Here is an 18869-nt window from a genome sequence, read left to right as displayed (position 1 = left end):
TCCAAGAACAATGAAAGCGTTAGACACTATTAACACTACAATACATTGGAAGTTAGAATGACCATTTACATGAAAAATGTATGTGTCACACAACATCCACTATAACATGATCCATTTTCTGAATGGGTACCATGCACCAACAACGTACTAAGGAAGGGGCTTTACATATTAACTCGTTTAATCCTCTGAAACCTTATTTCTGAAAGTCTGAAACATCGAATAACATGTTGGCTTCTCTGTATTAGGTTTCTCCCTTGGAGATCATAGTATACCCACCCACTGCACTAGCTTGTGGTGGGATCAGCACAAGACTTAGCAAACAATTAGCACTGTACACTGATGTCGTCATATTTATGTTTATTGTTATTGTTTAAGGTCACAAAGACAGTAACTTCAAAGGGATGTTTTTAATGATGGCTATGAAATTTCAGAACAGTTTTATCACTCCAGAAAGCAAGCCCATACCCATTAGCAGTCATTTCCCATCTTCTTCCCTGGCCCCTGGAAACCACTGTCACTGCAGAGTTCCCTAACCTAGACATTTCCTATAAATGAAATCATGTAACATACAGCCTTTGTACCTGGTTTCTTTGATTTAGCATAATATTTTCAAGGTTCATCGGTGGTGTAGCAAGTACTAATATCTCATTTCTTTCTATGGCTGAGTAATATTTCATTGCATGGACATATCATATCACATTTTATGTATCCATTTCTCAGTTGATGGGCATTTGGGTTGTTTCTACCTTTTTGCTATTATTTATAATAACACCGTTGTGAAATTAGTGTACCAGTTTTGGTGTGAACGTAAGTTTGCAACTCTCGAGCACGTACTTAGGAATGGAATTAGCCTTAATGTTTTAAGGGAATGCCAAATTGTTTTCCAGAGAGTGGCTTCACTGTTTTACACTCCTACTGCTGAACTCATTTATGAAGGCTAGTTGTTTGTACGTGTGTGTATTCCTTAGGGTTTTCTACATACAAGATGATGTCATCTGCAAACAGAGATAGCTTTGCTTCTTCCTTTCCAATCTGGATGACTTTTATTACTTTACCTTGCCAAATTGTCCTGGCTAAAACCTCTAGCACAATGTTGAATAGAAGTGGCATGAAGAGATATCCTGTCTTGTTCTTGACTTTAGGGGGAATTCTTTTGGCTTTTGCTAATGATGTTTTTCATGGATGCCTTTTATTAGGTTGAGGAAGTTCCCTCCTAATAGCTTGTTAAGTGTTCTGAATCACGTGGGATGTTTCACTTGGTCAAATACTTTTTCTCTACCCAATAATATGATCATATGATTTTTATACTAATCCCATTAATATGGTACGTACATTGACTGATTTTCATATGATAAACTGAACTCTCACACTTGTCACAAACTGCACTTGGTCATAGTGTATAATTCCTGTTACATGTTGCTGGATTTGGTTACTACACTGCTAGTATTTTGTGAGCATTTTTGTCTCTGTATTTATAAGGAATATTGCTTTATAATTTTCATTTTTTGTGATGTCTTTGTCTGATTTTACTAGTAGGGTAATACTGGCCTCACAGAATGGGTTGGGAAGTAAGTGTTCACTGTTCTCACATTTCTTATAAAGGGCTGGTATTAAAATCTTCATTAAGCACTTGGCAGAAGTCACTAATGAAGCCATCCAGACCTGGGCTTTACTTTGTCAGAAATTTTTAAATGACTAATTCAATCTCTTTGCTTGCTATATAGCTCTATTCAGAGTTTCTTCTTGGAGTCAGTTTCAGCTGTTTGTGTTTTTCTAGGAATTTGTGTATTTCACCTAGGTTTTCCAGTTTGTTGGCATACAACTGTTTATTGTATTCTCTTGTGATACATTTTAATTTCTGTAAACTTGTTAGTAATGTCTCCATTTTCACTCATGATTTTAATACATTGAGTCTATTTTTTTCTTGGTCAGTCTGGCTTAAGATTTCTCAATTTTGTTGATATTTTCAAAAACCAACTTTTGGTTTTGTCAGTTTGGCTTATTACTTCTCTTTTCTCTATTTCATTTACTTCTACTTTAAATTCTGTTATTTCCTCCTACTGGCTTAAGATTTGACTTCTTTCTAAGGTGGAAAGTTGGGTTACTGATTTGCAGTCTTTCTTCTTTTTTAATGTAGGTGTTGATAGCTATAAATTTCTCTTTGTGCCTTTTAGATTTATTTATTTGTGCAAGCAAGGGGAGAGTCTGCATGGGGGAGGGGAGAGAATCTTAAGCAGACTCCCTGGTGAGAGCAGAGCCTGAGTGGAGCTCACAGCCAACTGAGTCACCCAGATGCCCCTCTCTATGCTCTGTTTTAGCTGTATCCCATAAGCTTTGGTATACTGAGATTTTTATTTACCTCAAAAATATTTTCCAATTTTTCTGTTGTGATTTCTTTCTGCCCTTTTGGTTATTTAAGGGTGGGGTTAATTTCCTCAGATTTCCCAACTTTTATTGATTACTAATTGTATTCCATTGTGAAATGTATCTGATTTTATTTGTTTTAAATTTATGAGACTTGTTTTATGGCTTAATCAGTAATCTGTCTTGGAGAATGTCCTATGTGCTCTTGAGAAGAAGGTATATTCTGCTGTTGTTGGGTAGAGTGATCTGTGTGTGTCTATGTTTAGTTTGGTGTTTGGAGTATGGTGTTGCTTAGGCTTCTGTTTCCCTTTCAACCTTCTGCTTAATTGTTCTATCCATTACTGTAAGTGGGATAATGCAATTTCCAATTCTTATTTACTGAATTGTCTATTTAACCACTGAATTTGGTATTATATATAATTGTTATGTCTTCTTGATGAATTGACACTTCTATTATTGTAAAATGTTCTTCATCTCTAATAACAATTTTTGCCTTAAGGTATATTTTGTCTGAGGTAAGCATAGCTATTTCACTAATTCTTTTTTTTTTTTTTTTATCATGAAAAAACTGTAGATTTAGCCAGCTGGACTGAGTTTAGATGATCCCAATTTTGTTGGCAACATCCAAAGCATCATAGTCAGGGGCCAGTCGAACATATGCCTTCTTCTCTCCATCAGGCCTGCTTAAGGTGTTGACCTTGGCTACATCAATGTCATAGAGCTTCTTCACAGCCTGTTTGATCTGGTGCTTGTTGGCCTTGACATCCACAATGAACACAAGTGTGTTGTTGTCTTCTGTTTTCTTCATGGCTGACTCAGTAGTCAGGGGGAACTTGATGATGGCATAGTGGTCAAGCTTGTTTCTCCTGGGGGCGCTCTTTCGAGGGTATCTGGGCTGCCTTCGGAGACGCAGAGTCTTGGGTCGTCGGAACGTAGGTGATGTGCGGATCTTCTTTTTTTTGTGACTGTGGACGCCTTTCAGCACCGCTTTCTTGGCTTTCAAAGCCTTTGCTTTGGCTTCGGCTTTGGGAGGGGCGGGGCTTCCTTCTAAGCTTTCGGCACCATCTTCATAAAAGCTATTTCACTAATTCTTATCAACAATGAAGTTGGAGAAACATTATTCTAATATAGTGTTTTACAATCTGTACATACATTAGTGGTCTGTGAAATCAATTTAATGATTCACAATTAAAATTTACTACACTAGAAAAAATAGAAAAAAATCAAACTGTATTGCCCATATGCTGTTTACTCACTATGCTGAGTATTACTTGATGAAATATTACATTTAGTGTATATATCGTAAATATATATGAATTGTTTTATATAAATATATATATATTTTACTGTGGGTCATAGTAGATTGTCATCAAGAATGTTTGGGGGGGTCACCTGGCTGCTTTAGTCAATACAGCACATGAATCTTGATCTTGGGGTTGTGAGTTTGAGCCCTACACTGGGTGTAGAGTTTACTTTAAAAAAAAAAAAGAAAAAAGAAATAAATAAAGAAAAGAAGTTTGAAAGTCAGGGATTTAAAGAACCTTTTGTTTAGCCAATGTAAAAAAGCCAATATAGAATCCATTTCACTATTCTAAAATGGAAAAGATGGAGAAAAGGTCACAAAACTGTGATGCATAATCACACAGGAGTTTGTTTTCACCATGGTTGAAAACAGTTTTGTTGGAAACAAATCTTACCTAAATATAGGTAAACCTGAGTTTCTTTTTGAAAATTGCTATTTGTTTATAAAATTACTGTTTATAATGTGCGTATGTGCATGTATCTATGTTTTCTTATACTGGGATGTTGGTCCAGAAGACAGCAAAGGGTGTCAGAAGCCGAGATTCACCTCCTGTCTAAGTAAGTGCACGGAAGGGAGCAGCGGGGAAAGCTGTAGCATGGCCTGTGATGCTGAAGCTCCACAAAGGGGTCCTATTTCCCGAAGCAACCCAGGCTCTGGGCCTGCGGCTCTACAGACTGGGAATCTGGTCTCTTTTTATAATCGAAAAGCAATGCCACACAGCTGTGTAGGGTGGGGACTGACACTTCCTGACAAATGTGAACGGTCCACCAGTGGCTGCTTTTTGAAAATGTCACTCCTGCAGAATGGAAAAAGACCTGAGAGAGGGAGTCAGGTGGAGACAATGCTCTCTCTTGGAAAACCCAAAGAACTGGATCCCGGACACCGTGCAGAGCAGGAAGGAGCTCCTATTAAAGAAAGCAAGGTTTACTATATATGACAAAAAAGGTGAGAGTTAATACTTGCTAAGCTGTTAATATGTTTTAGGCACTGTTGTAACTACTTCACATGTATTAAATCTTGTTAACTAAGTATCAACCTCATGTGGTAGGGACTATTATCATTATTATCCTTAACTTACAGTGGAAAAAACAGAGGCACAGGAGGATAAGTAACTTGCTAAAGAATCAATAGTATCAATATGTGACAGAGTCAGAATTAAAACTCAAGCATTCTTACTGCGGGGGCACCTTTAATTAAATTATGCTAATACTGCCTTTAGATCAGAGGCTAGCAGCATCCAAAATAAGACTCTGTGGATGGTCTTGAAACTATAGACTAGAAGAGCAATTATAGCTGGCAGCTGTTTTTATAAGGTGTTAAGTTTTGCGTGCACACACACACGCACGCGTGCACACACACACACACACACCTCCTATAGGATGTCATGGTACAGAAAACATGGCTCAGCAGGTAGAAAGTTGGCTTTGGAAAGAGAAAGCAGTCACCAGCATATAGGTAAAGCAGTGGTCTGGGATCAGCCAATGCTGAGGAAACCAGCCACTACCAGGAGGGGATATTCCCCAAGACTTCCAGAAGTTGTCTGGGATGAGAAATAAAGACAGACAGCACTTCCTTTAAGGCAAATTGGACGGAGGGTCAGATTCCAGTGATTTGGGTATTAAAGGTAAGAGTGGCTTTTGATGCTCATGAAGTCTGGGATATTTTGGTTACTGGTTACATTTTGGTTATCAAAATCCCACTCAGGAGCATATGAATTGTGGAACCCTTTCTTCTAATACTGTCTGAGAACAAAGACATGAAATAAATCAAACATTTGTCTATTTGGAAAACATTCCACAATGCCATTTCAAGGACCAGCTACTGTGTTTGATGCTAGACACAGAAAGATGTAGAAAGATATGTCTGAGGACATTCAGTTCTGCAGAAAACACACAGATTTTTTTTTTTTTAAGTGAATGGTTATCATGCGGCAAGTAACTCGTGGGATCAGAGGTAGATTCATAGTGTGTGAAGAGATTAGAGAGGAAAGGAAGGGTGCCCAACCCAGGAAGAGGAGGATGTTAGTGCTAACACTTTAGACCCAGCCAGTGCCTCCACAACAGGCAAAGGTTTTACAGGGAAGGCAGGTGCTCAGTATTGCAAGGGGCAAGGCTACATACTGAGATTTAGCAGACAGGCCAGAAAGGAAGATGGGGAGGGACTGAAGGTTAGGAAAGATCTATACTCTGTGCAAAGAGTAAACTGTATGCCAGTTAAATAGAAAGTGAAGCAACTGGACTTACATTTAGACCCTTCATGAATGAGGTTCAATTAGGCAAGTTAATTACAGGAATAGAGATGGAAGGCAAGTTAATCTGTAATGTAAGGAGTAGTAAGGGGAGCAATAAGAAGGAATATTAAAGAGATGGTCCTGTCTCAGTAACAGACTGGATATGAGGAAAAATTCTCAAGTTCTGAGATAGATCCCTGAAACCTCCAGAGGAGGGAAATAGTAGAGGGTATGTGTATGGTGCAACAGGCCAAAGTTGAATTGCAGACCAACGAATTTGACGTCTAGGGCCCTTCTGGGAGAAGTGGTCTATAGGCAGTTGGAAATGCAAGTTCAGAGCACAGGAAATTGATATGGGTGAGTGCTGATAGATCCTTAAATGGTTAAAAGTAGTAAGTGATCTTACAAAGATCACTCAGGAGAGTGTGTGAAAGGTTAGATAAGTGAATAGGTGGGACAGGGAGACAAGGCAGGGCAGGGGAGTGACCCAACCGTGGGGAATACCAGTTCCTGAGGACAGAGGACATACAGGTCTTGATAGAGACTGAGAGTCAGGAGAGACTAAAGGAAACATAACAGTAACTAGAAACAATGTCAAATTAGAACTACATGAGAAAAAACAAAGACGACAAAAAGCCCTAATGTCTTTAGAACAAATGGAAGAAATTCCATGTTTCAGTTCGTCATGAAGAATATACTTCAGTTCCTTTAAGAACTGTGTTTAAGAGCACCCAAATTAGACTGGAAATCAGATATCCCTGCCCCCTTTTTCTGAAATACTAAAAACAATGCAACTAAAAGTCATATAAATAATCTTAAGAACACTGTTTTATCACTTCAGTGAGTTGCTTAATTCTTAAAATATTAGCCACGTGATTTTAAACATAAAAGTACCTCATATAATAAAAATTGGGTATCATAAATTAGAAAATTATAATTTAGATTATGGGGCTATTCAGTATAGATTATATTTCTAAGAAAAATTATATATATGTTTATGTAATCAAAGGATTTCAATTTCCCTCTTGTGCATTACAGGGCCACAACTGGCATCAATCATCATAAATAAATATATAGTTCAGCCACTAGGTGGCGATCATAGTGAATTTTTTGTTAAAGGTATTTCTAAGGGAAAATTCAGTTCTATGCTCTGCACCATGATGTTTTTCAACTTATATAATCATTTGATTTGAATGATACATCCTATGCTCTTGCTAATTTTTTTGAAACGAGAGGGATAGACTCTTTCCCAGACAAACAGAATATGACTTATAACCAATGTTACTTAGAAACCTCTGTTCTAGGGGCACCTGGGTGGCTCAGTTGGTTAAGCTAAGCGGCTGCCTCTGGCTCAGGTCATGATTCCAGAGTCCTGGGATTGAGCCCCATACTGGGCTCCCTGCTCAGTGGAGAGCCTGCTTCCCCCCCACCTCTGCCTGCTGCTCTGCTTACTTGTGTGTGTGCACACGCTCTCTCTCTCTCTCAAATAAATAAATAAAATCTTTTAAAAAAAATTTCTGTTCTAGTGGAATCTAGATTCTTGTATATAGATGATCCATGAATATAAGATAGATTATGTGGATCATGTTGACAGTCACTGAAGTAAATTTAGAGAAATGGTCAAATACAGTGTGATTATAATTTAGGACTGTTTAGACCTTGGATTTAGCAGGAGTTGAGCCAATAATGAGGACCAGAAATGCATATGTATGGGAAAAGGGAGAAAGGAAGCCCTGCTGTTTTCAGAAAACACTGCAAAGGCAGAGGTTAACTGAGTTCTGCGGATCTTATGTGTAGAGGCAAAACAACATTTTTACCATTATCTTGTGAGTACCGGGGCTTTTTCTCCTCTTTCACAGACTAACTCAATGGTTTCCACCTCTAAATATACACTTAACTATCTATTTAGAGAAATGTTGCTACACCTTATCTATCATTTTCTAGGCCACCAAAATGTATTTGCATACAACCCTGGTTATTTCCTTCCTTACTTCAAAAGTCAGTGAATTTCTAATTTTAAAAATTTTACACATTGCCTACTTTTCAAATTTTCACTACCTTTATGAGTATCCATTTCACTGCATCACCACCAGTAGTGCATTCAGACTTATAAAAATATTTGTATAACTCCTTAATCAGCACTCAAGACCATTCACCTCCATTTCTCCCTTGAATGTCTCTTACCAGATTTTCATGACCTTGGGCTTTTTCTTTTTCTTCTTCTTCTTCTTCTTCTTCTTCTTCTTCTTCTTCTTTTTTTTTTAAGTTTAAATTCAATTAATTAACAGATAGTGTATTATTAGTTTCAGAGGTAGAGGTCAGTGATTCATCAGTCTTATATATTACCCATTGCTCAAAACATCACGTGCCCCCTCAATGTCCATCAATGAGTTACCCCTCATTCCCCCACTAAACCTGTGGTTTTGTGTATACAACTCCTTCTGCCAGGGGTGAGGGGTTGTTGGAGGGAAGGGGGTGGGAGGTGGGGTGCTTGAGGGGTAGAGAAGGAAAAAAATGAAACAAGATGGGATTGGGAGGGAGACAAACCATAAGAGACTCTTAATCTCAGGAAACCAGCTGAGGGTTGCTGGGAAGTGGGGGAGAGGGATAGGGTGGTTGGGTGATGGACAGCAGGGAGGGTCTGTGCTATGGTGAGTGCTGTGAAGTGTGTAAGCCTGATGATTCACAGACCTGTACCCCTGGGACAAATAATACATTATATGTTAATAAAAATAATTAAAAAAAATACAGTTCCTTCTGCCAGAAAGAAGTCCCTTCCTCCTTTTCTTTGAGTGAGAAACTCCTTATCAAGCCAGAAAAATCTCACTTCCTCAGTTATATCTTCTCGCAAATCCCTGGTGGAGTCACTTACTGTCATCTTGGCCCTACAACATTCTCTTCATATTTTCATTATAGTGAAGAGAATGCCATCAGTGTTTGTTTAACTTCCTTCCTCAGTAGCCTACAAATATCTTCTAATGGATTTCTAGTAAATTACTTGGCATCCTGGAGGCATTCAGTATTTATTTACTAAATCATTCAATTACACTAACTTTTAAAAGCAATCTTAACTATTAGCATGGTTTTCTGGAGAGAAGAAATAATCTTTCTGATTATTCAACCCACCTGGTATAAAATGGGAATTGTAGTCTGGAGGAGCATCAGGCCTTGGATCAGGAGATTTGATCTGATTCTCCGTTTCATCTGTAGGTTGTTCCGGGGCTGTGGGGACCACACCTTGGGGGGATAGGTAAAGGGACATAATTCACAATGGAAGTGATAATGTGATAAGAGAATATATTCATTTTTTTCTTATCAAGGAATATAAATAATATGAAATACACATATTTTTAAAAGATACATAATTCATCATGTATATAGGCTAATTATATTAACCTATTAATATATATTGATGAATTTTCAGGCTGAATATAGGTTTAAAAAACTAAGAAATTATTTATATTGTGCTATGATCAAAGCAATACACTTTCATGCTAGTGGTTCAGATGACTTCCTGCTGATTCCTACCTACATAAACTCTTCAGCTCAGGTCATGATCCCAGAGTCCTGGGATCAAGCCCCACATCAGGCTCCCTGCTCAGTGGGAAGCCTGCTTCTCCTTCTCCATCTCCCACTCCTCCTGCTTATGTTCCCCCTCTCTCTGAGTCTCTGTCAAATAAATAAATAAAATATTTAAAACAAACAAACAAAGAAAAACACAGTGGTGCCACATAGAACTCAGTTAGAGGCAGTTTAATCTACCTCTCCAGTGAAAGGGATCTCGGTCACTGTAATGGCTGCAAGAAAGGGACTGAACTCAATTTCCATGATGCTATCTTGTCCCCTTGTTGAGATCAGAGACATGTCTCCATGTACTCACTATAAGGAAAAATTCTGATTCTCTTAACTGATTTTTATCTCTGAAAAACACAGATCCCACAAATGTGGCGTTTCTTTCCCATCATCTCTTGCACTGCTTGAAAAGGCAAGACCTGACTCTGAGTCCTTCTCTCAGTGAGCAGGCTGTCATCACAGGCTTCTTACTTCTCCTGTCCCGCTTTGCAGATTTACCTTCTTACTTTTTCCTTTACTTAATTCTCCTCACATACTTTAGAGATCTTTTAGTACGTGTGTGCCAACATAATTCCCTCTTAATCCTTTTCCATTAAAGATAGAAATGTTCATATATATAAATATATACATATATGGTTTCTCCAAATGCTAAACAATAAAAACTAACTTCAAAAGGATATAAAACTCCAATTTTTACAGAAAATATCACAAAATTCATAAATAAAGCCTACTGAAATTTGTTCATAAAATCTTACCTGACATTTTGGAGAATTCCACCTCGTCCTGAAAAATAAAACATTTTAATACCTTAGATAGATATATATGGTTACTATTATTACTTAGTGATACATGTAAGATTCTGTAATCTTTTTAGCTGCTAGTTGCCTTTCATTCATTCCTTCATTATGTCAATAAATACTTACTGAGCACTTATTAGGTATCAGGCACCAATACAGATGTTGAAAATACAGTAATAAACCAGAAAAATAGGTGCCCGTTAAGCTAGAGATTTTAATTTAGAGGCATGAGATTAAAAACACATTAACAAATATTTAAGATTGAATCTACATTCTACAGTTATAAAGAAAACAAAGTGAAAAGTTGAGGAAAGACATGGATGGGGTCCCGGGAGGCTCAGGGAAAGCCTCTCTGGGGCGTAAACTTTGAGCTGTTTGAACGAGGAGAGGAGGCACTATACTACAGATGCAGGAAGGGAGTTCTAGGAAAATAGGCAACATGTGCAAAGGCCCAGAGATGGCACTGAGCTTGGGATGCTCAAGGGTGAGGAAGACGTCAGATGTGACTGGGACCCAGGGAGCGAAGAGAAGAGAGTGAAGAGATGGAGACAAGGTGATCATACCTGAAGACCGAGGCAAAATGTTTGGGATTTGCTGTAACTGCAGCTGGGCAGTCTTTGGAGGACTTGAATCAGTGGGGAGATGAGAGCTGATTTATACTTTCTCTTGAGGGAGCACAAGTGGAAGTACACAGTGAGGATGGGATGGCAGCCGTAATCCCGGTGAGACCGAAGCTGGCTTAGACTGGGGAGGTCACCCTGGAGAGGTCCACGTGTGGTCAGGAGCAGAAGCTACAGGAGCTGCTGATGGACCAAGGGAAAGAGAAGAGTCAAGGATGAGGGTCGGGTTTTCAGGCCAGTGTACTGGAGCTGATGATAGTGCTGGAGAGGAAGATGGTGGGGAAATGGTAGGGATGGGGGAGGGTGGGAATCAAAAGCTCAAAATAGGCATGTTTTGTTTAAGAAGAGGCCAGAAGAAGTATATTTTATTTTATTTAAATAGACAGAATATATATATGTAAACATTATGAGTGTAACTCAAGAGAAGTAAACCAGAGGTTGAGATGAGATTTGAAACAAGGGGTGGGGGAGAGATTTCATGATTTCATTCAAGACTGAAAAAAAGTTATCATCAAGAAAGGAATTTTAGGATTTCTGAGTTCTGGATGATAACAATGAGCAACATCAACTAAGGCTATAATTTAGTAAATGCTTATCTAATGTCAGGCAACAGGTTGAATATTTTCCATACCTTAAATTACATGATTTCTCTCATATATAAATAGCCAACCTTGCTAAAATCAAGTAATTCTAAATTCAAAGTTTCTTTCAGACTTTCTTTCCACTGTGTCATCCTGCTTATCAGATTACAAAATAGGGTCGCTTGTGGAGTCTGAGCTGAGTAGAAAGTCACCAATACAGATGAGGTGTGTCAAAGAAACTTCAGATTACCATATAAGATAGTAGTCAATATGGATACTGAGTTGACTCAATGACCACCACCACGACATAAGCCAGTATGTAGATTTCCAACTAAAATGACTGTCTGGCCAAGCACTGATCAGTACCCCACCAGTCCCGTAACATTTCCACTCATTTCTGGAACTAGAGCTAGTTGTACAAGTCCTATGTATTCTGGAGTGAAGAGTGCTCCTGGGTGGCTTGGATGGTTAACCCTCTGCCTTGGGCTGAGGTCATGATCTCCAGGTTTGAGATGGAGCCCATGACAGACTCCCTGCTCAGTGGGGAGTCTGCTTCTCCCTCTCCCTCTGCTTGTGCTCTCTTTGTCTCTTTCTCTCTGAAATGAATAAATAAAATCTTGAAAAACAAAAAAAGTATTCTGGGGCACATCAGAAAGTCGGATCAAACTGCAAGTCAATCAAAGGAGTACAAGGAATGGATCCTACGCCTTCAATGATGGTAATCTCTGGTGTTTAGAAATGAAGGTTTCTAGAACCTTAAATCCTGGACACTCTTAGGAATACACCCTCAAGTGACTCTTGTACATGTATACAGAAGATACGCCGACACACTGTTCATATTAAAAGATTCCAGGAAACAAACTGGGGGTTACAGAAAGGAGGGGGATGAGGAAGGGTTGGGCTAAATGGGTGATGCATATTAAGAGGGGCACATGTTGTGATGAGTACTGGGTGTTACACGCCACTAATGAATCATTGAACACCACAGAAAAAACTTATGATGTATTATATACTGGATAACTGAACATAATTAAAAACATTTTAAAAGATTTTAAAAAAAGAAACTAAAAATATTCCCAATGTCCATCAATGGTACATTGAACAAGTAAATTCTGGTACATACCTATGATGCAAGTGAATACCATAGTGAAAACAAATTATAGCCATGCACATCAAGAGAGATGAAACTCAAAATTACAACACTAAACAAAAAGGTAAAAACAAGTCATTGGAGAACACATATTATCCTTTAAGAATGTCCAAATGCAGGAAAATGAAACAGAACATTTTTTTCTGATATATACATGGGGGAAACTTTTTTAAAAATTAGGGAATAACACAAAATTCAGGAAAATGGGTACATGTGGAGATAGGGTGTGGGGCAAGTGTTTTGTCATGGCCCCCAAGAGCTTGAAGTTTCTCCTAATGTATAGTTTACAGGGTGGTGGGTTCTCAATAGTCTTTAAAAGGTACATATATGTTAAAGATGCATATTTATGTGTCTGACATGATTTCACGATACAAAAGAACTGTTTGACAATTCCATGTTATGTGTAACTTTCTAACTAATAAATATCTGTTATTCTTCTCTACATTAATCCTGGGAACAATGAAGAAACCATGATGGAAACTTGTTAGAACAGATGATTTAGTGCCTTCGTGAAGAGGAAATTTTCCACCCATGCGCCCTTCACTACTCAACTATCTACATTGGCAAATGGTAGAGTATAATGTAAAAGTGGCACATGTGAACAACTGTTTTATTTAGGGAAACATAGAGGTTTGAATATTTTTATGTTCAAGGTAAACACTTGAAGAAGTACAGATATCTGGACCCTAAATGTGAGGTAGTACAGCTGGGGTCCAGGCCTGGAAATCTGTACTTTCAATATAACCCCCGTGTTCAGGCATGTTTGAGGCTGATCTCATGTAGAGAAAAATAACAGTCCTCAACCATGCCAGGCAAAGCTTTTCAAATCTGATTTAAGTGATTGAGTAACAACTTGAAAAAATATACCAAACTTTAAATTTAAAAAAAATTATAAAAATGTTTTAAAAAGCAATGAACATCAAAGTAAAATATACCTACACGTTGCTGCACAGGCTGCAGGTGTTTGTAGGATTTGTTTCCCTCCCCCTCTCCTTTGAGGTAATGGTTTCTTTTCCTTTCCCACCTCAAATTCTCTTCCCTTGGTTATAAAGTTTACCATATAGTTTTATCCAAAACGTTACATAAGGCAGGATAATTTCCAGCTGGTACAAGCATGAATGCTGTAACTTAATCCTCCCTTAACATCCAATAGATTGTTTTCAGATTTCCCAATCACTCAGCAAGGACAGAAAGTGCCATAGGTCGAAAAGGGACTGGGTTTTGGCTTTACGACAGATGGAATTCAGATTCGAAAACTGAACTGAGTCTCCACAACAAGTTAGCATGGTATGGTTCCAAGAGCTCTTAATTTCAAAAGTCTTCTGCATTTTTAGAGCTTAAGCTGCATACAGGGGAATCTAAGCCAACTGGAACCTAATAAAGAGGGAAAGGAGACATGAGCTGGAGAGGATGAGGCTGGTGAAGCTGTGGTCTGCTGCTTTGCAAGGCAGCCCGACACCGTAAATTGCATTCCACAGCAAGAGAGCATTTACATGGGGAGGCCCCTGGCTGCTTCCAACACTGCAGCTGTGTTGTATCTCGCTCTTCGATTCCACTCCTGTAAACAGTGACGTGCTAGCGAAGTTCAGTGAAACCAGACTCTAGAGCCACACCATGGATATTTGAAACTTCAATCACGAAACTGAGAATGGTCAGTTTTTTGGAGTTTGAGTATTTACTGGAATGTGTCCTGGCCTCTTGGCAAGGGGACTTTTGGACATGTGATAATCTTGAAATTTTCTAGGCAGAAGTCTTGGGGATCTGCATATGCAAACTAAAACCTTGGACTTTGCATGTTTCCAGTGCCTTCCACAGTGAGAGGACAGAAAAGAAAGCAGGAGGTCACTGTACAATTCCTCTGCTTCTGACAAGAAAAACAGCTAGGTCCTGTAAAGTCCTAGTCCGTCTACCACAACTGGCCATTTGGGTTTAACATGGAACTGCTAGGAGATGATATCCTTTGTACAGAAGGTGGAATACTTGGAGGAGGGCAGACTTGGTGGCTGGCAGGTGATGTATGCCAGGTAGTATGAACAGTGGCTCAGATACACGGATCCCAGGTATCCCTAAAGGCTGTGTGACATGGGAGTGACTGTTCTGCTACTAGGTTATCTGCTGTGTCATGGGCAGCATAATACACATTCTGGATCATGACAGACCACAGGACAACATACTTTACATACTTCACAGAACTGTTGTAAAGATTGACATGGTACATTCAGAGAGCACTTTCATTTTTTTAAATTTTAATTTAATTTTATTTTAAAGAATTTATTTTATTTATTTGACAGAAAGGGAGAGCACAAGCAGGCAGAGAGGCAGGCAGAGGCAGAGGGAAAAGCAGACTCACTGCTTCTCTTTGAGCAGAGAGCCCCAAGTGGGGCTTGATCCCAAGACTCTGGGATCATGACCTGAGCCCAAAGGCAGACGCTTAACTGACTGAGCCACCCAGGTGTCCCCAACCCCCCACTGCACTTTTAAAACAGTGCCTGGCACACAGCAAAACCTGAACAAGCACGCACTATTACTATAAGTTCACCAGGTAAAATAAACCAGCTGGTAAAGAGACCAAGAATAAATGTCTGTCTTCAAGTGTCGCATAAAAAAGAGCTGTTTGCCGTTCAGCCATTTAACAGGCATCACTAAGCATCCCTGTGAAGACTTCATCCTGGGTTTCAAGCTGACATCAATAACTCCTCACTGTCTACCAGCAGTGAGTATCGTTCTAGCAGACATGATTTTAGAAGTGCTGTTGGTAATGAGTTTCAAACTGGAAAGAAATAGGAGAAAGAAAATGGAGGCATTGCTGGAGGGCTTTTTCCTATTCATAGCTAAATGAAAGACACATGAGTTAGAGCACTTCTTACATGTCTACAGGATTTGTTTTTAGATTTTAGTAGGAGTGATATTAATTATGTTATTCAGATGAATGGATTTATCTAGTAATGGACTTTAAAAATTGCAGACAATTATAGCTACATTAAAGATACCTCCTAAAAATTACAATATTCATTACCTCTCCAAGATATAAATATTGAGGTTATTTTTTAAGTTATTCTGCATTATGAAATACTGAGTATTTATATTAGTGTAGCACTTCATGGCATATTTTCAAATGAGATAATATATAGGTAATATTACATTTGGTTTATTTGAAAGCCTTGATGAAACTCTTAATAAATGTAAATGTTGGTATTTTTCAAGCACACTTTATAAACCTCTTATTTCACAAGAATCCATGCTAGGTAAATATAAGTTAATGTGCTAATAGTCCTAGGATTGTATACATGCCTTGCTTAAAAAATATTTATTAGGTAGGATTTTATTAATCTCTCATATATTAATCATTTCTTCCATTTTCATAGGAAGCGATGGCTACTCAATTTCAGTGGTTACATGTAACTCAGTGTTACTGTATATGGAAGATTTTGTCTAGCCTTTGTCCCAGGCTCTGGGGAGAAACTTCTGAACCCTTGGAATTTTCCAAGTGATGGGAGTGCCTTTATTAATCATGGTGGGCCCTTGGATCACCCCTCAATTTATGCTAAGGAGATGTCACAGGTTGGGGGCTGATCACGCCAAAAGATCACCATGTGAACTAAGAAGGTGATATTTTAGGGCACCTGGGTAGCTCAGTGGGTTGGGCCTCTGCCTTCGCCCAGGTCATGAACTCAGGGTCCTGGGATCAAGCCCCACATTGGGCTCTCTGCGCAGCAGGGAGCTTGCTTCCCCTACCTCTCTGCCTGCCTCTCTGCCTACTTGTGATCTCTGTCAAATATATAAATAAAATCTTAAAAAAAAAAAGAGGGTGATATTTTGAGCTATGTTATATTTTACTTATCTCTTAACCTCTGGGGAGATGAGAGTGGCTGGAGACTTAGTTCAACAACTTGGTTAACAAGTCAAGTAACCATGCCTATGTAGTGAAACCCCAATAAAAACTCTGGCCAATGAAGCTTGAGTGAGCTTCTGGATGGTCAACACATCAGTATGTTGGGAAGGGAAGCTTTCTGACTCCACAGAAAAGAGGCATGAAAGTTTCAAATATGAAATCCTACCAGATCTTACCCAACATGTCTCTTTTCTTGACTGGTCCTGATTTTAACATAATAAAACCTGCACTGTAAATGTAGTACTTAGAATTCTTTGAGTCATTCTAGTGAATGATCAAATCTGAGAGCATGATGAGAACCCCCACATTTGTAGCCAGTTGCTCAGAAATGTGGGTGACCTGGGGATCCCTGAAACTTATGGCTGGTATCTTCAGTGGTGGCAGTCTTACTGGGGACTGAATCTTTAAACTTGTGGAGTCTGTGCTAATTTTGGGTGGTTAGTGCTTAGATTTTTGAAAGAGTTGCTAAACTATTACAAATAGAGGTACAGATATATATTTCTCATCACAACACTAAAACATCGTCATTTGTAAAACATCGGTGAGTATAAAGAAATGAACATAACTCTTAAACCAACTTCCAAAAATAACTATTCTTAAAATATTGGTGTCCTGTGAGTGTATATGTATGCATGACTTGTATATGTGTGAATGCATGGGGGGTTTTATAATAAATATTAGAAATACTGTGAACTAACAAATGTATGTGTTTAAATGCACGGTACCAAAGACTATCTTCACTTATTCAAACTATTGTTCACACCTTTCTAGTACTGTGACTAATATTATAAAATTTCCATTTACATAAAGGTTGGTACACACACCTTATAATTAAATAATTTAAGAAGGATTTGTGTTCTATAGGTGAATGTTTTTACAACTTAGGGAACAGTCTGCCAAATTATTTTCTTTCTAGCAAGGCTCCTTCAGTTTTAAACCCAAATCATGGGAGTGACCATCTCAGTGTTAATACATATTACCTCCCTTTAAACTTGGCCAATTTGCTAAGTGAAAAATTTCTTTTGTATTACCATGCTATTAAACACAATTCTTAATTCAATAAATATTAAAAATACTGTGTTTCCTCAAAGAGAAATTTTAACTGATATGGTCCCTTACAGATCTTAGAGAATCACTCATGTGAAAATATTACAAAATAGCAGGTACTCACACCTGTATGGAAGGAACTTTCATTTACGCATTCAAAAGGATTGTTGATTCTTTTTTTTCTAAGTGACCCTTTAAATATCTCTTGGTAATTAAAACATAAAACTTTTATTCACTTCTTTGAATGAGGCAAGACAAAGACAAATGGAAATTTGAAGGATGCCGAGAGAAAGAGCCCCCAATATTGGAGGTTTAAAGGCAACAGGTGCATTGTGTTTCTATTTCACTTGCTTATGGATTCTGGATTGAATATTAAAATAGCTCTACCCTTCTGAAAGAAAATCCAAATTAACACACATGTTCAGGGGTTGCCTCTTGGAAATCACTGCTGGTGAACAGACTAATTCAAACCAGATTTGACTGGACCATCCAAAAATATGGCTGCTAAGTCTCCCTAAATCTTACACATTTAGACTTTAATTATATTTTTTGCAGTAAATTCACTAAACTTATTATGTGTTCCTTTGCTTTTTTTTTTTTTTTTTTTTTTTTACCTTTTTAAATCTCCCATTAATGGATGAAAAAGGCTGGGATGTCCAAGAACTGATTATTATTTTTATGGCTAATATACCAAATCAAAATCTAATTATTGATGATCTCTTCTTTCTTTAAATTGTATTTAATGAAAACACTTTAAAGATCTCTTTACAGGCAGTATACAGATAGTAATTTCATAAAAAGCTTTATGAGAGGTACTATAATATAGGTGGAAACTGAGGCACAAAAATGCTATTTGAAGTCTTTTCCCCAGGGTTGCACAGCCATTAAGAAGTACTGTCAGCAAGTGGCCAGTAATCCAGTGCCCCCCAGGCTACAGCACGTTGCTGCTACACCCGTGCCTCCTTCTTATCCATAACTTCAGCCGCACCAGAACTCTTCTGGTGAACCCTACCTCTGCAGTAGGGTGGATGGAATGTAGAAACAAGAGAAAAATAAATACAATCTAATGAGCTACTTTTCCCTGTTTCTGGTGATAGACAGTAAAATTAACAGGCAGAAACAACTAGTTCAAATATGCTTCTTTTTGAATATGAAATTCATTTCATACATGGGTGGGTGCGGTCTTTGAAATGTTCTTACAGTAATGGTGATACATTTATATTAATCCATCTATTTTGGCTCAGCTAAAGTTCTGTGGATTATAAATACACTAATTCATATGTGTGATTACCAAGGATAATGTTAGCTATAA

The 18869-nt window shown here is 38.2% G+C and overlaps 1 protein-coding gene and 1 pseudogene across 1 annotated transcript in view; both read right to left on the bottom strand.

Moving 5' to 3' along the window:
- PLSCR4 (phospholipid scramblase 4) overlaps positions 1-18869 on the bottom strand; it is a 45381-nt gene that overhangs the window by 12075 nt on the left and 14437 nt on the right. The window contains 3 exon segments of the mRNA XM_059391782.1: positions 9024-9134; positions 10226-10253; positions 10831-11070. Of these exon segments, the coding sequence (XP_059247765.1) occupies positions 9024-9134; positions 10226-10232 (118 nt within the window). The 5' untranslated portion in view covers positions 10233-10253; positions 10831-11070.
- Positions 2794-3444, bottom strand: LOC132010161 (large ribosomal subunit protein uL23-like; annotated as a pseudogene).

Source organism: Mustela nigripes, chromosome 2 (genome assembly GCF_022355385.1).
Source record: "Mustela nigripes isolate SB6536 chromosome 2, MUSNIG.SB6536, whole genome shotgun sequence".
Lineage (NCBI taxonomy): Eukaryota > Metazoa > Chordata > Mammalia > Carnivora > Mustelidae > Mustela > Mustela nigripes.
Note: the sequence above shows the minus strand (reverse complement) of the source record. Positions and strands in the feature narration are given on the sequence as shown.